General features: G+C 37.4%; 1 protein-coding gene across 1 annotated transcript; it reads right to left on the reverse strand.

The window, feature by feature from the left end:
* Nucleotides 1-4,942: 4,942 nt before the first annotated feature.
* Nucleotides 4,943-20,306, reverse strand: LOC116256755 (carotenoid 9,10(9',10')-cleavage dioxygenase). The gene is made up of 14 exons (XM_031633234.2): nt 19,864-20,306; nt 19,120-19,190; nt 18,898-18,912; nt 16,749-16,860; nt 15,290-15,389; nt 15,012-15,074; nt 13,789-13,899; nt 13,526-13,710; nt 11,870-12,005; nt 7,718-7,835; nt 7,540-7,641; nt 6,821-7,072; nt 5,459-5,570; nt 4,943-5,149 (listed from the first exon to the last, which is right to left on the reverse strand). Exons 1-14 carry the CDS (start codon nt 20,101-20,103, stop codon nt 5,123-5,125), a joined length of 1,644 nt encoding a protein of 547 aa, XP_031489094.1. The 5' UTR covers nt 20,104-20,306; the 3' UTR covers nt 4,943-5,122.
* Nucleotides 20,307-24,810: the final 4,504 nt, after the last annotated feature.

Consider the following 24,810-nt stretch of genomic DNA (forward strand, 5'->3'; position numbering starts at 1 on the left):
TTAATCTAATGTGTTTCACTTGTTATTACATTTATAATGAATAATTTAAATGATTGAAATCACAAATTTATATGGATGCAAATGGGATCAATGCATTTGTTTGATTCCTTGTATTTAATGCAATGAGTTGAACTTGTTGTCACATCTATAGTGAACGATGTAGGGGATTGAAATCACAAGTTCATGTCAATTGAAGTAGGATTTAAGAGATTCATTTGATCTCACATAGTTAATTGAATGTACTTAACTTATTGTTACATCTATATTGAATGATCTGGTGAATTGAAATCACAAATTTCTATGAAAATGAGCAAGATTGAAGTCATTCATTTGATCCCTTGTAGATAATCTAATGGGTTTCACTTGTTATTGCATTTGTAATGAGTTATTTAAATTATTGAAATCACAAGTTCAAAAGGATACAAACGGGATCTATGCATTAGTTTGATCCCTTGTTGTTAATCCAACGAGTTTAACATGTTGTTACATCTATAGTGAACAATTTGAGGGATTGAAATCACACGCTTGCATCTATATGAGTGAGATTTAAGTGATTCTTTCATTTGATCATGCATATTTAATTGAATGTGTTTAACTTGTTGTTACATCCATATCGAATAATTTAGTGGGTTGACATTACAAATTTGTTTGAACATGAATGAGATTCAAGTCATTCATTTGATCCCTTATTATTAATCTAATGTATTTCACTTTTTATTACATCTATAGTTAACGATTTAAGAGATTGAAATCACAAGTTCTTATCAATACGAGTGTGATTTAAGTGATTCATTTGACCATGCATATTTAATTGAATATACTTAACTTGTTGTTACTTTCATATTGAATGATTTGGTGGATTGAAATCACAAGTTTAAATGAAAATGAATGAAATTCAAGTAATTCATTTTGCTCACTTGTATTTAATCAAATGTGTCTCACTTGTTATTGGACTGCATCTCATAGCTTTGTATTTTTGTTTTTTCTTGTTGCAGTTGCATAGAACGAGGTTTGCATGTTGTAATATGTTTGGGCTTGGAGCATTTTAGGAAGATTAGCTATTTATAGTAGAAATTAGGTGTAAGAGTTCACATATGGTATAGCTAGTTTTTGTCTTGTTTCCTAAGTTTTAAGAGTATTTTGTGTTTTAGCAGCCCACTAATATTTTGAGTTCACACAAGAGAAAGTAAGTGAACTGGTATATACTTAGGTTAGCCGACGTTAACCAAACTTTAGACGTTTTTTTCACAAAAGACACTAAATACAATTTGTATTTTGTATGAGCAACCCTTTAGCACACTTACACGAGCATGTATGAAAAGTGTTTTTTTTTTATATATACATAAAGAACATTGTATAATTGTCATTGTGTTTTCCAATATGTTGTTACCCTTTCGTAGACAATTCACAATCCAATCAAAAAGGAAGTGGAGCGATGACAAAGAGATTAAATGTTGCACACGTTAGAAGAAATCAAGGCACCAGTGAATATCAATGAGTTTAGTGTCTTCAAAAGACCACCACATTTAGATTTAAGTTCTTTTCTTATTTTATGTGTTTGTGCTTTTTTAGAATATTTTGTATACAAAAAAATGTCCATGCAACACTACTAAATTTCATCGTTTTAGTTGAACTGTTGGAATAGGAGTCTTGGAGTATTACAATTCTTGTCTGAGGCATTGATTCTAGGCATGGCAGATGGTGAGTTTCTCTCTCTCTCTCTCTCTCTCTCTCTCTCTCTCTCACACACACACTCCAGACCAACCTTCGGCATGGGTTTTGAATTTTTTCAGAACTCTCGACGAGGGTTCTGATTTTTTTCAGAACCTTCGTCGAAGGTTCTGACCTTGTCGAGGTTCTTTTTTATCATTCAGAACCCTTGCGGGATTTTTTCATACCCTCATCCATGGTTTAGTCAATCGAAGGTTCCAAAGTTTCAAACTTTGATTGAAGAAACCCTCGACCAAATCGAAGGTACAAGTTTTTCGTCTCGTGCGAGTGGAAGAAAGAGGTGGAAAGAAGGGACGCTTGAAAACTTGGTCACTCACGATGGCTGCGAGGCTGCTTGAAGCTTCTTCACCAGCGATGGTTGCGAGGCGAAAGAGAGAGAGAGACATTAGAGGGAACCAGCAACATTAGAGGGAGAGGGCGGCTCTTCGAGACTCGGTTTTAGAAGAAATCTTGGAGACTGGGTTTCAGAAGAAACCCTCTGTCTTGAGGGTTTACCCGCAAAGGGTTTCTCTAAAACATTTTGAGGGGGGGAGAGAGATATCATGGTGAACACAGAAGGAGAGGGAGTTTCCTCGAAACCAGCATCATAAATGGTTTCAGAAATGCCTCTACATGAGGGTTTCAAAAGCGAAACCCTCTGCCTGTGCATAGAGGGTTTCAGAGCTCTCTAAGACCCTCTATGCAGATGTAGAGAACTGAAACCCTCTCTCTGCAAAGGGTTCAAAGCAACCCTCCCAGTGGGGAGAGAGGGAGAGATCGACAAAAGGAAAGACATATGATCCATCACTGGTCCAATTTAGCCGGTATAGAGATAGATGAAAAGAGAAGAAGAAGACAAATATCAAAAAAGAAAACGTTGAATCCACCTGCAAACCGTTTGGGTTTTCTCCATGCAACGCCCAGCAACTTCGCCAAGCTCCAGTTGGTTGCTGCCCGCATGTCGCCGGTCCGGTTTTCTTGTCCCGGTGAAGAAAGAGAACAGTGGAGAGGAGAAAAAAGAGAAAGGCAAGCTTGAACCAACGCATCCTTTATAAAAATTACCTATACTCCTAATAATATTAAGAAAATTTCAAAACAAACTTAATTTCCACCGATTCCAACTTTTTGTTGAAATTTGTTTTCAACAATATGAATCAAACACAAAGAGGTTTTAGAAATATAGATTTTGTTTTCAATTCATCAATTCTAAAAATAAATTTCTGAAAACTTCTTTCTGTTTTTATATTTCCAAGGCATCAAACAGACCCTTAAATAAGCCCTCTAACCATCATCGGGTTCCACTACATGCATGCATAGGCACAAACTTGGTTCCAGATCTGGACCATAATCTGGATCCACCATAAATCTCCCCTAAATGCATCGTTAGGTGTTACATCCTTGGTCGTTGGGGGCGGTTGATTTTAGTCCTTGCATTTGAGATTGATGACCAACCCCAACATTTCTAACACATTTCCAAGTCTCACAGAGGTCTTCTATTAACAATCGATATTCAAACTTGTTACCCTAGAACTACTAGAGAGCATTGGAGGCATATTGTGATTATAGCTTAACCAATGATGTTGATTAGGAAGTAGAAATTACACTATAAGAGTTTGACTGGGCATATTGGAAGGACTAGCTGAACATGGCCAATAGTATTGGACTTTGGTTCTTCCACCAAGATCGATTGATCAATAGTATCTTGGATATTCCTCAAGACAAAGTTGTCAATGTAGTCTCTCACACTTGTGTGAAATTTAAAAAATTAATTCCTGGTGAGTCCCATCAAGCATGGTGGATGAAGCTTAACCATCCTCTACTTGATTATAAAGTTCGTCATCACCTCTAGTGTTTTTCCTAACGAGTTGAACTTTCTATCATGGCTCCAATTGGATGCTTAGGTATGTTCTTTGGTGAGGGAGCTCAAGCTGGCTTCTATCTGCAGTAGCAATAGACAAAACTCCCGTTGTTGTTCTTGTTATTGTCCCCAGGATCAACTAGAGCATATGATCCTTAAGATTGAGGGTCTTCATCTTGTTGCACATCAATTCCACCCCAAGATGGAACTCAATCATATATTTCATTCAATTGTTCTTTCAATTTACAAAGATAGCAGAGGTGTTTCGACATTATAAGAGAGTTATTTAGTGAAATGCTGGTACCCAGAAAATAGTCCTTTACGTTTGGCAAATTCCATGCTTTATCTACTACCTAGCTGCTATTAGTTCCAAGCTGTAGGGGAAGCCAGAAAATAGTACCGTGCATGCGATTCTTGAACTTGCCACGTTCATTAAAGAATAGGTGAACTATGCCTTTAGGTTCCCTATCCAATCCAACATGATAAATATGCGAGGGAGATAATCAATATCATCATCTCGCTGCTTATCAGCAAACAAGCCATTTTTTAGTATAACCTCTTGCTTGAATCTTGACATTGCACATCAGAAACATTGACTCTATTTCTTCTATATATTGCGTTATTAGGTGAACTTTTATCCATCTCTTCCGTAGGGCATAGTTCTACGAGGCTTCCCAAATTGTCCTACTTGGACTATCATTTACATGCATTGCCCCATGAAGGCTTTTATTGTCATGTGATGAAGGATAAGGTTGGACGACCAATGGGCTCCTCCAATCAAGCTGACAAACTCTTGGTTTACCTTTTGAAGTAGTTGTTATATTTTGGAACTTCATACTACTAATCCAAGTTTCCAAATTGTGTTCTTTCTAGTAACTACCACAAAATAATGGTTACTTGTTTGGTGAAGATAGTCACCAAAAATAATAGTAAAATGTAAGATGAAATGTTGCTCGTAAAACTAAAATAAAGTTGAAGTTTGAGAAACTTTTTAGTACTTGGCTACCTTTGAGTTGAAAGGTGTGCGCAATCAAAGGAATAATATAGAGACACAGACACTTTGTCTTGGTAATTTTGAAAAGAGAAATGTTGCCTGAAGGTGCACTGAAACGATCTCCTATTGTAAGAAGTTTATCATAAGAAAGATGATTTTCAATTTAAGGTGTCAAGGCATTTATTTGAGAAAGAAAGTTTGGATATACCTTATTTACAGAAAAACGAATAGGGGAGTAGATTTGCTTTGGAAATTTGAAAGGACCTTTTCAAAATCACACATTCTCAAAAGTCAAGGACATTGATAAAGCACTGCATTCCTAAAATGATTTAGAAAGTGAACAAACTCTTGTAAGTTTGGCTGATAATAACCTTAAAGAGTGTACTCAAAAAATAAAAGCATCTCCTATTACCTATAGGAAGGTCATCCAAATAATGTCTGGAAGCGTTTTATTAAAGTTTATTACACATTAAAACGTGTCAATGAAGAAAGAGTAGCAATATACATCCCAACTAATTTCCTTAGGACCCAGCTCCTCATTATCTCTGGAGATAATGCCATCATCTTGGTTGCTGTTGAATCTGCTCCTGTTCACAGATCACAACTCCAGAAATTTAGCAACTTCAGCACCAGAACTAACGGCCTTTTCTGAAAGTTGATACTTAAATTTATCTAAGCTTTCATTTTGTAGCATGTGCATGAGCTAAAGATAGTCTAGCATGGCTTTCTCAGGATCTGAGATCGTTACTTGGTGGAAAATCAGGCAGAGTCAATAGAAGTTCAGATATGGTCCAGAGAAGGTGCATTTCAAGATTTTGATATAAATCACATGGATCTAATACCTTTGTGATTAATAAGTTTTTAAGAGATCACTTGCTTCTAAGAAACAGACTAACCTCGGTAACAAAGAAAGCATGGAAACCATATGGAACTCTGGTAGGAAGTTCAACAACAGCAACTGGCTCTGTTGACATTGTTTTAGGATCGATTACATTTATCTCTGATATTCTGCAAGATCAGATTTCAGACAATAAATTGGGTGTTTCAGATGACACCAGTAAAGACAGATGCAGAATGGTAGTAGCATATAGGCTGTTCATGGTTGCAGTATATGAAAGCAGAAAATTAGAGAGTTCCAAAGGCATTCTAAGACAAGAATTACTTTAGAAAGCTACTTCATGTGGCAACCATAAGAACAGCTAGAGCAGTTATGTTCTATATATACATGTCAAGTTAGATGAAATTTAAGATATTCCTAGGGCCATTCAGTTATACTCAGACGCAAGCAACTTTTTTAAAATGTCTGATTTAGCTAGAGAAAATTGGTTTATGCATAGCCATGCTTCAAAACATTGCTCTTATTAAGAACCATGTTCTCCAAAAATCTACAACCACACTTCTCTCTTCCTAAACCCCTAAAAGAAGGAAAAAAAGGCTACCTTGCAAAGAAGAAAGTCAGACACACTACTCAAATGGTAAAAAGAAGATAAAAACCCTCCAACTTTGTTTCTTGAGTGAAGGGTGCGCTACTCCCCACCTTGATGGGATATCGAAGCACAACCACCATGATTGTTGTAGTTTTCGACTGTGGTTCTTTCATGAGGTTCTTGTAACTTTCCAAACTCAGGTGAAAACGTATATTTTCTTTTCACAACCTTCTGACCCATTTCTATCACTAACTAGCTGGGAAAATGGCATAAATAAGACCAATTGATACGGATGGTACAATCATGAGTTCATGACTTGTTCCAGCAGGTGGATAGTTATAAAAAGTGAACAAGCTTGTGGCCCATTTGCTTTCACCAATTACCATGCAGGTTTTACCCAATAACCAGCCATAAAGTAGCTGAAACACAATGTAATGCTGATGTGACTATACCAGCGGGATGACAAGAAAAATAATTGGAGGCCACTGCTTGCCATTTTATGTTTAAGAATTTTGTTCAAAACCTTTTTACTAGATGCACCAAAATCTGGCCGACCAAAAGCCCAGATTCATGGTCGCCATCAAGAAACAACCTTAGAAATCATGAAAAAACTTTAGTCACACCACATGGTACAACATTGAAAAGATTAGAAAACTAAAGCCACTGTGGCAGTTGTGTTAATAATGAAAACAGTAGCAAATGATGATCATACCGACAGAAAGGAAGATAATGAGGACTAAAACGATGCAAATGACTATGCAAAATTTCATAATGATTATAACAATAAACATGGTGGAAATAACAATGGTAGCAGTATGATCTGTAAGGTACCCATTGTTCTCATCATGCACAAAGAACAACAAGTAACCATCGTCCTCTTCTGAGTTGATCCCAGGCTGCTTGGGGACAAACACTGCTTCTGAGCCAAACCTTCCAGGCCCCAAGTCATAGATACCTTGAACAACTCCTCCCACCTCAATTCTTGTTTTCTCACTCTCCGGTGTAGCATGCAGATCAAATTTAACAATTCCCTTCACCTTTGTCACTTTATCCATTATGGTTCCATACACAAATCTCTGTTTTCTGCAATTTCAAAAGAACCACAAGTGTGTTAATCATTACTGTAATGGGGAGAGAGAGAGAGAGAGAGGTTAATCTTTTAACTTCAAGTACCTTCCAATAAGAATTGCGGGGAGGTAGGCTCCCACCTTTATTAACAAAAAATATACAAGGGGATAACTTCAAGTACCTTTGATATGATTAAAATAAACAAAAAAATCGTAGCAATGACTTTTATGCTTGCACATTTATGACAAATCAGTAGCATGGAAACAAGTGACTAACATGAGCAGGTGGAGAATTTGATTATCAGTGAAAATTTTGCATATTTCCTTCTATTGAATTGTAATAGGATGGTCTTAATTACAAATTTAAGTTTTTATATAAAAGTTCAGAGATATCATGAGATGTGATGTTAAAAGCTCATAACTTATGACTCAGTTTTAGATACATGATAGCACGTAATATAGGACATCCCGTTATACGCATACCGTCCAGTGTAATTTTCATTGATACGAGGGAAATCAACAGCTGGTCCGGATAATTTTGTCTGTGAAGCCTCCCCAGTTTTTAAGTCAAATCGCATTTCATACCTGACCATATGAAATGAGCTTCTGATGAGCCCAGGATATGGCATAAACAAAAAGAGAACAAAAGGAATCATCATACAGCTCATTTTTAAAGTCTTCCAGTGTAACTGGATTGGATCCTCTGATTATGTCCAGATCTGGATTTTCCATACGGCATGTGATTAGGATGACCTCATCACCCTCCTCCCAGGCATTGGCTGGCATGAATTTTCAGGTTAGAACTGCAAATACCACTCTTTTACAGGCTTTTGTTTATGAAAATCCCCTAGCTATCTGATGCAAAAGGAATCTATCTTGAAGCAAGAGATGAATTAACTACATTTTTTCCAGACATGACAAAGACAGCACATACAATTTCACTGCCAAGCATCTATTGTGGTCAAAGAACTGGTAACATGAAAGGTATAATTCATTGATTATGTTGAACATAAGGAAAAATGATAAAACATTAAAATATATATATATATATATATATATATATATATATATATATATATCAATTAGCATCGACCTGCCTACCAACCTGTAGCTGGTTTCACCTATCATAAGCAGACAATATTTGAGATTTTAGATACAATTCTCTAATAGCGCCCAAGAAGAAATAATGTCAAGAGTGCACAAAAACACACCAGAACTACACTAATGAACTTGAATAACTTCAAAAACCTAAGGCAAAAGAATTTGAAAGCTCTACATTAAATAAATCCCCTTTTCATGTTTACAGCACATACCCGTCAAAGGGCTAGCCCTGTGCTTGCCCAATGGCTAGAAACCTAGACCACTGAGCCTGCCAACAACTAGCTGCAATGGCAGTCTTTTCATTTTACAAAACTGTCATCAGTACTGTACATGTAATAAATCCACTCCCCACTCGAAGAAAAAAAACACGTAAGTGAACAAAAGGAGTTCAATTCAACACTGCCTTTCAAAATTAAAGTTCCACAACCAAAAGTTCATTAAGAAGAAATGAAAAAACAAGAAATAGCAAAAGCTGGGCTAATGAATATCCCAAGCTGATATGGCATCTCAACTTTTTTTTCAAAGATTCTTCATCAACAAATGGCTTTCCATTTTAATGTTATAAAATTTAAGTAATACCTGTGTATTCCTCTATCTACACATGTATCAACATGTATATTTATATACTTAGTGTATGCACATGTATGTTATTATGGATATACATTAGAACAATATATAATCTATATAGGTGAAATTTTACTTCTATAGATCTTCATGCTTACTTTTCAGATTTAATTCTTCGTATTTCTATCTTCTAGTCAAGTTTGGACATTGACCTAAAGGCTGACTAGCTGTTGCCTCATCCCAGTGGCCTAGCCAAATGGCTGGCACAGCCCTTGGCTGTGTAAAGATAGAGAGGATCCCCACTTGAATACCAATGCTTTTCAAAGTATTTTTAAACATTTTTTATATTTTTTTAATTGTGTATGTTTTCGTCTAGGCTCATTTCTTGAGTATTTTTTGTCAGTGGCCATAAGTGCCTTTTTCAAATGTTGTAAAGGGCATAGCATGTCCGACACCAAATGTATCAAAGCATAAATTTCTTTTCTGATTAAAAATAAGACCTGGATTAAATATGTAAGCTTCGCAGCTAACAAGAGGAACTCACGGCTGCTTAAGGGCTCAGCACCTCTTAGCCAGCACACAACTCCCGCACTCACGCAGCTCAGCCGCCAGAAACCCAGCTCCCAGTAATTAACTTTTCATTCATACTTAGGGTTAACCCCATTTCAGCTTATATACAGCCTGATATGGGTTGGGTTTATTATATATTGGACCTCTGTCTAACCCACTAATCCCAACTCTTAGCCCCTATCTAAGAACTATGTAGCTACTATTGTATACCAACACTCAATAAGTTTGATGCCTAACAATCTGCCCCTCCCCCCCACAATGCAAACTCTGGAAAACATCTTTGTATTTCTTCAGCTGGCTCCCAGGTGGCTGGCAGTTCATCATGATTGGACCATTCCACCAGCCACTCCGTCTGTCGTCTGTTGCCTACATTGGTCTTCCTTACGCCCAATCGCCTGTATGGTATGATGGACGCTGGCTCTATCAAGACAGGCGCTGCTGCTGCTTCTTCGCAAGGAAGGGCAGTGACAAACAGGGTGAATCAGACTTCCCCCCGACATAATCAGTTCATATGCCAAGGCACCTATCTTTCTTTTGATCAGGGGCCGATGAATTTTGGTCCCAATTTTTGAGAACCAAGTGGGCATTGAATGGACCAGTGAGGTTGTCGTTGCAGGTATACCCAGTTTCCTTCCTGGAACTGTTGGTCTTGATGTCGTCAATTATACTAGATCACCATTCTGTTCCTAGCTGCTGCCAAGTGCTGTTTGAGGTCCTTGAGGATAGCATCCCCGCACTTGAGCTGGATGTCAACAGCCTCCTCTCTACCAAACCCTGGCTGGTAATGCCTACGGTCCGTGGTTGTCTACCATAAACGGCTTCAAACGGTGCCATTCCCATAGCAGAGTGTCAGTGTGTATTATATGCAAATTCCGCCCATGATACGTAATCAGCCCATAGCTTGGGTCGCTGGCCTACGAAGCAACGCAAGTAGGTTTCAAGACTTTTGTTAGCAATTTTTGTCTAGCCGTCCAATTGTGGGTGGTAAGCCATGCTCATCTGTAATTTCATCGCCTGGAGTTGGAAGTACTCTTTTCAAAACAAGCTGAGAAATAGGGGATCCCAATTTACAATGGAACAAGGAAGGCCGTGAAGTCATAAAATACACATGCCACTGCCTTGGCCGTGTAGGGATGTGATAATGCTATAAAGTATGAGTATTTGGACAGACAATTGACAACCACCAAGATGTAGATTTCCCCCGACTTCGGAAGCCCTTCGATGAAGTCCATCGAGATGTCTCCCCAGATATGTTCAGGAATTGGCAGCGGCTGCAGCAGACCAGCAGGTTTCATCATCTCAAACTTGTTCTTCTGGCATACATCACAGAATCTACCATACTCCCTGACCACCTGTTTCATGCCCAGCCAGAAGGTGCCTCTCAGTCAATGGTAAGTGCTCTTTGTCCTACCATGACCCGTGGCTTTTTCATCATGGAAATGTTCCAAGAGGAGCTATGGGAGATCAGATTCCGGGAAAACGCAGATACACTTCAGCCCACGAGGGGACGAGCATTCGTTGGAGGGTTCCCCACTGTTTCCTGTTGGGTGATCTCTCCCTCATTCTCCTGTCTCTGTTCTCCCTGTGCTGGGGGAGTTAGAGAACCAACCTAGCTGGAGGATCTCCCTCATCATGGTCACCAACAATTGCTGGTCTGCCATGAAGGCTTGCATCCTTTCATCGGCCTCTTGGTTCTATTGTTCGACCGTCCACAATCTGCAGTTCATGATATCAACTACTTCTTCCATCTATGTGCAGATGAGCTTCCGCCGCAGCCATGACCTCTCGCGAGGTTACCGTATTGCCCATTTAGCTCTAATACAGTTGTTAGCTTTGCAGTGAACAAGAGGAACTCTCGACTGCTCAAGGGCTCAGCGCCTCTTAGCCAGCCACACAACTCATGCATTCACACAGCCCAACCGCCAGAAGCCCACTCTCAGTAATTAACTTTTCATTCATACTGAGGGTATACCCATTACGGCTTATATACAGCCTAATATGGGTTGGGTTTATTACATATTGGACCTCTGTCCGACCCGCTAATCCTAATTCTTAACCCCTATCTAATAACTCTATGGCTACCATCGTATACCAGCACTCAGTAAGTTTAGCGCCTCCAATGCATTCCTTACATTTGGTTTGATACGTCAATGTTAGCAATTTTCTATTGAGATGCTGCCGTCTTTACCGGCTAGTAATTAACTTCTTTATCTTATGTGGGCTGTGACTGCCAATAAAATTGACTGACAACTCTTTTATCATGGTGCAGTTTCAATCTTATTTTGACAAAAACAGTGATGCTATCAAACTATTTATTGTAGTTGGTACAACATTCACGTCAATGAAAAATGAGAAAGCTTCAGGAACTTTGCGCCAGCCTAATATTTTGATTATCTAGGATTTTATGCATTCCTACAACACGTGACAACTACAAGTTAATTTTTAGAATCAACTAGGCTTTGTTTCTATAAATACATATATACATATATCTATCTATCTATACCATACAGACACACACACACATATATATAAGAAGCTATGATACAAAGAGAAAGCAGAAAAAATATAGGTATCTAACCATTATGAAATATAAAGCAGTTGGGAAGTTCAAACCAACGCATTTGAAGCTCGTCCTTTGCATAACGGGGAAGTATCCCAAATCGAGCTCTTTTTGTCTCATCAAATTTGTATGCTAGTCCTCCTTTTGCCATATTCTGAAATGACATAACAGAAAACTATCATTCTTCTCTGAAGTGGTTGGTGATTGTCGTGCCCTTAAGAAAGTTTTTAACCCTAATTTTGTTGTTAATGAAATATTTTAGAGAGAGAGAGAGAGGGCAGCTGCTTGTGGGCACCGTTCTTCTTCCTCACCCATGGTTTTTTCCCTCTGTTTGAGGGGTTTTCCACGGTAAGTCTGTGTGTGAACTCACTAACAAGTATGCAGAAGACCTGGTTTATGGGCACTTCAATTTGCATCTACTTTCAAGAAAAAGAAAATGGATATAGGTATTATACATTTGATATTTATTTACGTTGTTTTGTTAATTATATATTTCAACTTTTTAATTTTCATCTTATAATAACATGTAGTTGTGGATCATCTCAATATTAGTATGTGGACCCAAAAGAATTCTACTTTCAAGGAGAGCGAGCAAATAGGGGAGAGGGAGAGACGGGGACAGAGAGAGTGGGGGGGGGGGGGAGAGAGAGAGAGAGAGCAAGTAGGGGATTCAGATGTTCTCAATGAAGATGGATTGTTACCTGCATTATCCCATACCCTCCTCACCCACTGACCCCATTTTCCCCTGTGCGTTTTCCCTCTATGAAATGCCCCACCATCATAAGCCCTCCATGTGCACAAAAATCCTCTTAGGTCCCATTTTCTCTCTCTTCCTCTTTCTCTTCAGCAGAGATGTCAGAGCACAACTATGATCGCCTTCCTCCATCTCTTTCAATTAGGCATACTCTCTGGCAACAAGAAACTGAAGATTCTTTCTCCCCCGGCAACAAACAACAAGAATGACAAGCTCTCTCTCTCCCTCTTTCTATCCCTCTCTAAGTTTTCCATGATCCATAGTCTTTGCTTCTACCTTCTTAGACAAGAGTTTGCATCACTGTTTCAGAGGTATTTTCTGACAAAAGCATTGACATTTGTGGGTGTTGTATTATCCTCTTGTGGTTTATCTTGGTATGGAGATTGGTTAGGAACTTAGGGATTTGGAGAATGTGACTGAGAATAAAGTGATCATGGTATAGACTATAGAGATCCATTATAGTGATTTTGTTAATAGCCATGCCTCGCTCAATTTTTTGGGCTAGCTCCACTTTTACCTTCAGTCGGAGTCGCAATCAGGTAATGATGCACATAACTGGCTCTTTAATTTATGTCTAACATATCTGCTCATTGATTGTATCCTCTATCCAAGCAATTTTCCTTTTTGACCAAGCTTAAGAAACATGTTATAAAAATTAGTTGAAACAAAACTATACTTAGAATAGGAAAAGCTGCCTTCTTAACTAATGGTCAACCGGTGCCAAGTCCATTAACCTGTTTAACGGGCTTGCATGCCCTGTGGATCCACAAATTCTATATCTATGATACATGCCACACAGTGTTTGATTCTTTATGACCTCGTTCACTGGAAACCACATTTTTTGCATTCTTCATCAATACCATGTTCATTAAAATGGCAAAGTACCAACTTTCATGAATGTAGAACAATGTGACAAGTACCTGTGGTGTGAAATACAGAGGTAGATCCATGAATATTGCAAAATTTTCAGTAATTGCAAAGTCATGCATCAGGACTGGTGCAGATAACGTTATGGGAACAGGATCAAGCATGACACCTTCCTTTGTAATAACTCGGTAAGTGAGGTAAGGTGGGGTTCTGGAGTACCCAAAAGTGAACATTTCACCTGGCACCGAAGGTAAGCCTGTCAGACCTGACAATGTGTACAACAGTCAATTTCATTATCTAGGTCAAGTTTAATTACCAGTAAAAGGGTCAATCTTTGGGTGAGCAGTAAAGGCATGTGCTAGCCTCTTGTCATAGTCCATGAGTCCAAGAGTTTGCAGGTCCCCATCTTCAAGGACCTTAAGAGCATCTGATAAACACAATGAGACAGAATTCTGAATTACAGAAAGGGAGGAGATGCATTTTGCCTGTGCAGCACACCAAATATATAACTATCAATCATTAGGTGAAAGCAAAGTGAAACTGTAAGTGTATATTTCAAAAGGAAACTCTGTAGTTCTTCTTAGTTAAGAGTTCAAAAGAGATACAATGACTTTTCAAATAGGAATACTTTATCATTATTGTGATGAGTAGTCATGGCTCTTAGGTAGAGCCCTAACATTACAATGATAAGCAATATACTAGTCATAAAAGAATTGGTTTATATAAGCTAGTTCTGTGGTGTGGTGTACTCTTTCAGACTCAATTATCTAGCAAAAGATCGCAAAATTTTTAAATTGACAATTGACTCTTTCATACTTGTCAAAGCGGAACCTTAGATATTTGATCCACACGGTTTCCACCTTCTAAGGTCTGGCAAGCACCTGAATGTATCAAATGCCAAGGAAATTACTGCAACAAGATAATCTCTTCATAAATCTTGAGGCCAGAGAGACTGATGATCCTTTCTGCCTATCATCAATATGTATCCATCTACTAGCTTTACTACCATTTTAAAGCAAGAAAGGTCATGGACGTTGAAAATATCAAAAGAAACAAAAATCAATCTTTTCCCAAAGACCTTAAAAGAAAATTTCATTTTATCATTTAAAAAAAATTACTTATTATTATATTTTTGCAAGAAAAATACTGGAAAACCTATTCACAACTCTTGCAGTTTTTTACATTTTCAAGATTTCTGAGGCTTTCCCAATAATTTCTGCAAAATTCCAGATCTTCAATGAAGCTCTGGAGAAAAACCTTGCCAGGAACAATAATTGATGAGTATGGTACTATGGTTACTTCTACTGCCTTCTCTGTTTCACTTTAACTTTGGTCCTCTAAATTGGCTTCCTCATACTGTCATACACTTGTCTATGATTGCTTAGGTTGATCAACAAACATAAACCAGCCCAACTCACCTTATAGTAATTATTTTTAAGACTAAGAACTTTAACAGCCAATACAAAGAAAAGATATCTATAATGTACAAGATGAAGGCCAGCCTGTGCACACTAGTGTGGTTAATCTCTGCAAACTCACATGGTTTATCTCCTTCCTGAAGGGCCAGAAGTCGACCATGATGGTATACCAAGTTTGTATTACCTGCCATCATTTACAATAAGATGTCATTCACACCAAGAAAAGTATTTCGATTAACTGCAAATTGCCTTGAAGCATTTTTTATGAGTTTATGTTAAGGTTGACAACTGCTGCACTCCAAGGCTTGAAAAAGAGAGACCAATGTCATTGGCAATACAGATGGCCATCAAAATTGGGGAAGGTGCTGATCCTGGCGGGAGAGAAAATTGTACACTTGCCTGTTCCAATTCCATATGAAACATCTAAAGCTTGTAGCTTTGCCCGCAGCATGAACATTTGAGCTGTGAAAAGCCCAAAGAGTCCATGAAGGTCACCAAGCTGCAGAACAGAACAAGATAAACAAGTCACCGAAGCACTAATTAAACAATTAAGATCTTCCATAGTCCTTCTTAGTACATTGCAAACTTCAAAAGCAAACATGGTATCAATTTGTGAATCCCAAAGACTTGCTTTAAAGTGCTTGCATGAGTAAATTTCTAGGAACTGTGCTATATACTGGTACAACGTTGTGAATAACAAAAATATAACATAGAAAAGCACATTACAAGGACCTGCCCTTCCCTCCAAAAATAACAAAGGCATATAAGAAAAGCCACTGTTAGGGCATTCTCCTTCTCATCAGCTCAAAGGAGCTTCAAGGCAGCTCTGAGAAATTATGCAGACCTCAAAAATGAGTCGTTCAAATTCGTTTCCAAGTAGTGAAGGTGAGCAGAGGTACAGTTCAAAATGCAGACTTTTGTATAACTTCTCACCAAAAATAACTTGTAGCAAACTTTCATGCTCTTGTAATGATGTAAAGCAAGACAGAACCATGCAATGTCTAATGGTATTTAGGACTTCATGACCCAACCATGGTCCAAAGAAAACCCCATGTCCTGAACTTTCCAATTAAACATGACAGCAAATAGCATTGCGCAAGTGTTTCAACATAACTCTCCCCACTCATTGATGAAATACAAAAGTGGATAAAAACCCCCACACGAAGCTCCAGCAGAGATGGTATTCTAATGTGTGGTACATATTTTTCCTCTATTTGGAAAACTACTGTTTGTCAAACCAGTTCAATGAGTGGCAATTTTACTATGTTAATCCAATGTACCATAAGCGAGCTAGCAAGTGGTTCTCTTGAGTCAGGAATAGACTGAGGCAGTTGGTTTGTCTGCACTATTTGCAGCACATCAGAAACAAAAGGTTCGATTGCCATGGAGATAAACACATGCAAGGGTATTGGTTCATATGGCCTATGATTCTGAAGTCTCATGAAGCCATAGTAGCAGATTAGTTTATTGTGCTTCCAGTAGACTGGAAAAGCCTGTAGTATCTCCCCATTAAGGAGCATTTTGAAATTTGACCAAAAAAACTTCATAAACAAACATCATGCTATGCAGCATTATGGTTGCAGTGAACAAGATACGCAACAAAATGACATGTAATAGGTCAGCAGTTTCAAAGTTCAAAGACATCCTTTTCAAGGAAAGATAACCGTTAGACACTCTGCATTTGCAAAGAAATCCCAATCACAGAGAGAAAGTATACTGCTTATCCAGTTTTTACAAGCACATCCAACTGTAAAAAATGAATGATGATTCATGTAGCAGAACCCACAGGCTTATGCCAATATCGCTCGATGATAAAAATAAAAGAGCTGATTTAACACTATTTGTACTAAATGTTTACCTTCATGAATTTTGCCCGACCAAAAAATTCTTCCTGCTTAAGTCGTGATGTTCTAACAAATCGTGAAACATACGTTGCTTTTCCATCCTTAATGCGCAAGCCATGTATCATTCTGTAAATAATAGGAGATATTTCAGTTTTCACAAATCATGGTCTCTAGTTATGCAGAAATAACTATTCACAGCTAAGTATTCATCCCATGGAAACAAGGAGCACTCCAAGAGTCCACATAGCAGATTAGGCCAATCTAGGAGTAAGCAGTGTCCATCCATCTCCTAATGTTGTAAACGGACTAACCACATGAAGCACTCTGATTAGTCAGTTCGTGAAAATTACTGCTAATAAGGGACTCTACAAATCTAATCTAGAACCTAATTATGCTGATGTTAGGTGGAAATTTCAGAGGTGGAAGTTCCGGTCAGAAGTATGAGCTGCCATAGGATGCAAGTGAACCAGAAACATTCACGTAGCCAGGAACAGTGATTTCTTCGGTCTGAGGAACCAGACTTACCAAACCTTTTTTAACTCTGCTATGCAAATAAAATAAATGTTGTCAGAAAATGTTGTCCTTGAATCTCAACAATAACTGTGCTTGAAAAACAAAAGGGCTTCTTCCATGCATTTTCTACTTGGGGAGACATTTATATGCACTTGCTGAAGACTGTGACATAAGAGAAAAAAGGAAGTATATCTTGACACTCTAAAGAAACTCTACAAGGCCACTAAAGAAAATGAAATAACTGTCATCGTGAATTAGGAAAGTCGCAAACCAAACTTGATAGTTGATACAATTCGATTCTCTAGATCGCAGCAACAAACAGCAGGCTATCCCTTCCTATCCATCTGTTGACACAATGGGTCATCTAACATTCAAGTATCTACAGAACAAGCACAGCTATGTAGCGTAACGCATATTAGACGGACCGACCTATATGCCATATCGTAACATATCGCAACACATAGCGTAGCGTATTATAAAATTTAATTTTTTAATTAAAATATTAAAAATCATAAAAAATAAAGAAAAATCCTAAAAAATAAACAAAATCATATATCAAGAAAAATGTATTCAATATAAAAAAGATCATCATACATAAGGAACATTCATGTATATCAACAACACATTCAAAAATAAGAAATCAGAGATTCAAAATAACATAATAAGCACCCATCACAATTTTAAACTTAAAAATTTTATAGAATCTTAGGACTTGAGTCTTAGGACTTGGAGTCTTAGGACTTAGATTACATCACAATTTCACTAGTCCAAAACAATAGTTATCATCTTTCATGATTCAATGATAATATCTCTCAAATCGATGAATCCTCGGTGATTTTTTATGAAAATGGGCAAAATCTCTCCCTCCCACGTCTCTTGGAGTCTTTAGACACAAGAAGAGAGAGAGGGAGGAGTGTTCAAACTTTAAAACATAATGTAAAAAGGGGCCGTCGGGCCCCTATTTTGTGTTTTCCCTATATCGTACGATACAGGGGTGTATCGCCCATATCGTACGATATGGCACCCGTCGCTTACGATACACGAGTGTATCGTGTCTTGTAAGCGTACCGTATAAGTTTTCTAAACCTATACGGTATGTATCGTACGATACGCATCCGTATCGTACGATACAGATAACACTGTTCATAAGTACCTTTCCAAAAGCATCACAATACATTTTTAAAAGCTGCTTTAAAGGCATTCAATAGCACCCGGCAAGTAATGGTGACTGAAATATCCTTGAAAGCTCCACACACTGGCTAGGATATAACTTTTGGAATTTATTTTTCTACAGTACCAAATTTGACCAAGTCTGGCTTTCGACATACTTTAATGAGGTTCATATCCATGTCAACAGAAGCAGTTTTCTGATGGTCAAACAATAGAGACAATGCCTTTCAGAAAGAACAGTAAATACGTCCACGTCATGTCTCATTCTCTCCAGAACCCAGCAAGCAGTTACATGTGGAATTAGAACTTGTTAAGAGAAAGTGATACCAGACAGTTCATCATTCATTTGAGAAAATACAAGCATTAGTACCACGCACTGTAATTTGACTACAAATTCAAGAAAAGCACCCCAAGTTTTTTTTTGTCAAACCAGAAAGTTAGAGACTTAAATAAGTCGAGAAGCAAGAGGATAGCACGCACCCATCTCCATCAAACCTGAATGGCACAAAAAGATAACAGAATTTAGGATGACATCACCAATCTGAAGAGCATGAGCTGGCAAGGAAATTTGACAAAGGTATAGAAAACAAAGAAGCATGTTATTCAAAAGGACATTTGGCCTGTAAAGGAACATGTTCACCAGCTGCGAAGAGGGATAATCAACATAAAATTGGATGTATCCTGCAAGGAGAAGAGCAGTACCAATGGTAATTGGACAAAGGAGCGAATTTCGGATTTGGACCAACTCTAACAAATTCACCATTCAAGCAATCCTGTCAAGGACAAAATAGTTTTTTTATCAGGATAAAAAAACATAGATAAAAACAGCTTCCTAGACTTTTCTCTTTCCATTGGTGAGGCAAGCCCAGGAAGTTTCACATAAGGAAACTACTAATGGCCTGCTTTGTTGATGCTAAAATGCCAGAAACCTAGGTTTAGCATCAAATTAGTTTAAAAATAAACTCGTTTGAATGTTAAACCGAAGTTTCTACTATAGTTTATCCGTTATCCATCTGCACATCAAGTAAAGAGAGTTTTCAAGAAAGCTACTACTTTTGAACCATAATATGTCAGAGGAATCAAGAGCCGAATAGCTTATGGAACACCGGATAAAATGCGTACGATTATCATCGAGAGTTCACCACAAATTATCACAAAACATAACATGCTTACGGCAATTTCTACACGCTTTAAGAGAATCAAGTAACATTTCTTACCCGATAAACCAAACCAACATCGCCAAACCAGGAGAATAACCAACAGAAACAAAAACAAAAGGACCAACATATTTAACAAGGAACGCCAACTAAATCAGTAAAAAAAAAAAAAAAATCCCAAGTCAATTTAAAGATAAGATACGAAACAACAAAATGAAATGGACGCAGCATCCGAAAAGTTGCCGTAGACAGTCTTTCCGTCGAGTTATCATCAGAAATGAATACGTACAGGGAGGAAGCCGCGGACGGGAAGGTTGTGAGCGGGCGGAGTCTCGCGGACAGGGGCGTGGTTTCCGGTGAGGAAGAACTGAGGCTGCTGACCGTTCTTCCCGTTGGCGATACGGACGGCGAGAGACTCCACGACGTCGAGCAGCCATGAGAGGACGCTAACCTTGGGCTGCGGCTCCACCACCACCACTCTGTCCCAGCTCTGCTTTCCCTTCTCTTCCTGCTTCACCTCAGCCCCCATTCTCTCTCTCTCTCTCTCTCTCTCTCTCTCTCTCTCTCTCTCTCTCTCCTTTTTAATGTTTACTCTGAACAAATTACACACCCAACGTGACAATAAGTACCACTCTCTCAGCCTCTCAAAAGAGGAAGAAATCACGAAACTCCACTCTGGACTTGCTCAGTGATACAAAAGGCCTTTAAGGCTGCATGGGCCAAGACAACTTCAATATCCTTACGAGACCCACGATGACAGAGGAAGGATGCAGATCCAACACTTTTCGTGGAGGAGGATTGGGTCGTTCCCGATTTGGCGGGCACTGTCAACCACTCAAAACAAGTTTATTTAAATAAAATGTCATGATATATCCGACGTTGTCCAAATTGTGTGGATTTTTTTTTGCTGATTTTAATAGATTTTCATGGTTTTCTTACTGAAATCTATAAATTAAATTAAGGTCTTGTGGTTTTCTAATGTTTTACAAACCTTTCTTCAAAAGCCTTCTATTTTTGCAAGCTTTCCATAAACAAAATGTCATGATATATGTGAAGTTGTCCAAATTGTGTTAGAAATTTTTTACATATTTCAAGAACTATTGTAAAACATTTTAAAATGGTCTTTAAGGGAGTTCAGTAAACATTTCAATGACCTTTATGTTTGATAAACATTTTCTATTTATTTTTAAATGTTTATGTTTTCTTCATAGGACTCACACAAGCTTTCTTAGATGTTTAAGAAGGAATGTAAGTTTTTTGCATTTTTTTTCTTTTTTATATGATTTTTTTACAATTTGTAAACGTTTTAAAACTTCTTTAACAACCTTTAAATCATTTTGACAGTTTTATTAACACTTCTTTAACTTTATAAACATTGTAGAAATGGATTTTTTTTTCTCTTTTTAGAAAAGGTTGTGGCAAATTTATTACGTAGCTTAGGAAACTCCCTTTGACATGTTTGAACTTATGAAAAATAATGCTCTTTCCTAGACGTTCATGACTTCCTTATCAACACAAACTTTTTTTTAAGTTTATTTATGGTATTGAATTTTGGGACATTTTAAACGTACAATTCTATCTTATTTTGGAAGAAAATTTGCACCTTTCTTCTTGACTACTTAGTCTAGTCTTTATAGAATTTTGCTCAACTTCTAAATATTTTTTTGCGAACCTTTGTCAAGGAAATGTAACGATTTACCATTGGTTGTTAAATTGTATGAGAATTTTTAAAATTTTCAAAGGCTTTTTTTTTAATTTATGAAATTGATTGTTAAGTGACTATTAAAGTGTTTTCTAAATTTCATGTCTTCGATGAAACTTTTGGAACCATTTTCGCCAAACCTTCATGTGTTCTTTGTAAGTTTTGTGCATGTTTTCTTAAATGTTTAAAAGGTTTCACAAATCCTTGTTCTGTTAGTTTCACCGTCATCTTCCCGTTTTCACGATCTCACTTTACCGCATGTGTCGATTTTGCTTCTCTTTCATTGTTTCACCAATTTCTTCCATGGTGTCTACTGGCTCCGCTTACAGCCATTGTTGGCCCTGTCCCCACACACATACACACACGCACACTCACTCACTCTCTCTCTCTGTCCCCCCCACTCTCTCTCGATTCGTTGTATTGTCTAGACGTTTCTTGATCTCGACATCCAATGAATCACTACATTTGCTCCTTTTAAAATAACGTCCACATTTGTCTTAATTCTTTATTTATTGTTTCATCGTCAACAAGTATCAATCATTTCAGCCTCGCCACTTAACTTCTGTTGGTTAGGATTCGAAAACAGAATGCTTGTGAATACTTGAAATTTGTTATTTATTTAATCTAGTGTACTTAGTTGTAAGCATTTTTCCCACACAACGAAAAGTTAAATTTGATAAAGTTGATTAACAGAGCGAGGACTATCATGAAAAAATCGTCCTTCACATCTCTTTCCCTCGTGCCGTCGCTATTTCTTCTTGCTGTGGCTATGACTATTTGTCGTTTTCAACGAAGAAGCCGTGAGGTGGTAGACAGGCAACGTGGATTCCATGTGTCCTCGTTTTCCCTCTGTCCATATATGGCTAGTGTCTGAGTAAATTCTTCTACGTACTTTCACATTTTCACCCATGACCACCCAACAAGATCAGGGATGGAGCGTCGAATTGTAGTTTCAAATTTTTAACGGGGGTCAAAATATAATTTTTAAATTACAAGCAAAATTATAAAAAAAATCTTTTTGAGGGGGGAGTAAGCCCCCTGGCTCCGCCCTAAACAGGATGATCAACTTTTTTTAATGAACCCAACTGTTTAATTTTGCTTTGAAAGTAGCTACGAACAATGGATAATAGTTGAGACCCAATTCTCTTGGCTAAAGTCTGAATTCATTCACCCCTTTGTTTTGGGTAGATATAAATTTTGGCTTATTTGTAAATACCCCACTATTGATAAATAAATGCAGCAGGTTTTTGCCGGAATGGCTAATAGTTGAAGCATAGGATTTGTTTCAAGTTCGTTGTGCTTGTCCTCAAAGCACTCAACGGATCGCTAATAGAGTTATATCCGGAGCCGGTTTGCAAGTGGGATCTTAAGAAAAATATAGCATAAGATAATCTCTTCTTACATGTTTAGACATTCTTTTTTTCATCTTTATCTCATTTCATATTCTTCATTCGTAAGACACATAACAAGATTTGTATCCTGAGATGGTTTGTAAATGAGATATTGGAAAAAGATAGAGCATAAGTCAATATATTCTCATATGTGTAGACACCTTTCTTCATTCTTATCTCACTCATATTTTTATTCTTTTCCTTCATAAGCAACAAAATAATATTTGCTTTTTTTACCACTACCCTTAGTGAAGCCATGAACTTTTTGGCTCAAGGACAACAATACACAGACAACAAATACAACACAGAATACAGTACAGGCTTTCCAATAGTTGTTACTATTTCCACAACCTCTGCCAAATAATTCAAATTAGAAAAAGTCCACATGGTCTTCGTAACTTTACCTTCAATTGACTTTCAAGTCTATCAAACCATTTTCTACGAAAGTCTATATGATAGGACAATCAATTCAACTTATCCTTCAAAAGGAAAACAATTTTTTGGACTTAAACATGCCATTACAGAAAAACATCTATGTTTGCATGAGTTAAACAATTATTCAACTCTCTTGAAGATATAGAATAATGATAATGTGAAGCACCTCAATATGATAATGACACAAACACGTAATCTTTTCAGTTGCACATCTTTGTCATTATTAAGGTATGTACGAGTCATTTGGATCTATGTATTGGAATATCAAATTTGTTGCAAAAATAAAGATATTTTGTTTATAAAAGTCCATAGCATCATCTCTTGTATCTTAAAAGCATTGTTAGGATATAACAATTGAACTAATACCATTTGCAATATTTTGATCTTCTCGTTGAAGTGCCTCTGCAAATACTTCAGTTATCCCTAAAACTTTATTGATCAAATGTAAGTCAAACACAAACTCAAAATGTCGCGTTGTACATAGCAATTTAATTGCCTATAGTTCTCGCTAAATCTATATTTTACTCGATACTAAACTCAAATGTCTTAAATACAAATAGATGCATGTCGATTAAATTGAGGATAACATCCTAATGAGAACCGCAATCTGCATCACCATGTTGATGCTTACATACTGATTTAATCCTTGTCTTCTTTATAATGAACCCAAGTACTTTAACCATTCAAACATATTATGCTTCTCAAATAAACTATGTCCTCATGTGTGAAGTTGAGAAAAGACTTTACAACCTAGCTAATGCATCAAAAAACAACTCAAGTACCAAATGATTTTTCACAACAGTTAGTGCCAATTGGAACTATGAAAAATAGCAAATATAATATATTCTATTTCCATTCAATATAAAGGTTTTCAATCCATTAAATGGTTCAAGAGCAACGACTTGGATCTAGCAGCAAAGCCTGTTAAGCTGAGTGGACAAGGCAGGGGGTCTCTATTTTAAGTATCACCTAATCCATGGTTCCATGTATTTGGTAGGGCGGAGCCAAGAAACTTTTTCTTGAAGCAGCGGAACTATATTTTTTTCAAAATTTTTACAAGGGCTAAACTATATGTTTTCAGAATTTTTTCAGCAGCATATAAAATAAATGACATAAAATTGTCACAACTAGGCTCTGAACCCAATGTTTAGTGGGGTTAGTGCAATCGAACTGCTCACCCTTAAGGGGTTTGAGATTTGAATCGTACGGTCGTGTCTTGTTTTGATGAGTTACTCCTCTATAATGTAAAGGACGGTAAGGATGACACCTAAGTACCGTTTATCTAAACCCCGTAAATCAAAATCTTAAAGTCATAAGGGGTGTTTTGATGACAATTTAAAACCAGGTTTTGCCCCAAAACACCATTTCAACAGTGTTCGGATGACACCAAAACTAGTTTTGGCAAAATCCAGTTTTCATAAAGAGCCTGAAAAACCTGCTTTCCCCTTTAGGTAAGGGGATTTTTTTGCATCTAAACAAAGTTTTTCACTTATCATCCAAACAACCAAACCAAGTTAGCAAAGTTGGGTTTTGAACCAGGTTTTCAAAGGCACAAAACCAAGTTTGTTAATGCTGCCACAAAGTTTTTACGCATAAACCATAAAGCCGCTTCCCCTAAGTAAACATTAAAAATAAATTACGAGAGCTTGTAAAGTTTTTATTTTATTGCCTGTTTGTTTCATAAGAAATAGTACCCCGCAGGCCCACA

The sequence above is a fragment of the Nymphaea colorata genome, chromosome 6 (genome assembly GCF_008831285.2).
Source record: "Nymphaea colorata isolate Beijing-Zhang1983 chromosome 6, ASM883128v2, whole genome shotgun sequence".
NCBI lineage: Eukaryota > Viridiplantae > Streptophyta > Magnoliopsida > Nymphaeales > Nymphaeaceae > Nymphaea > Nymphaea colorata.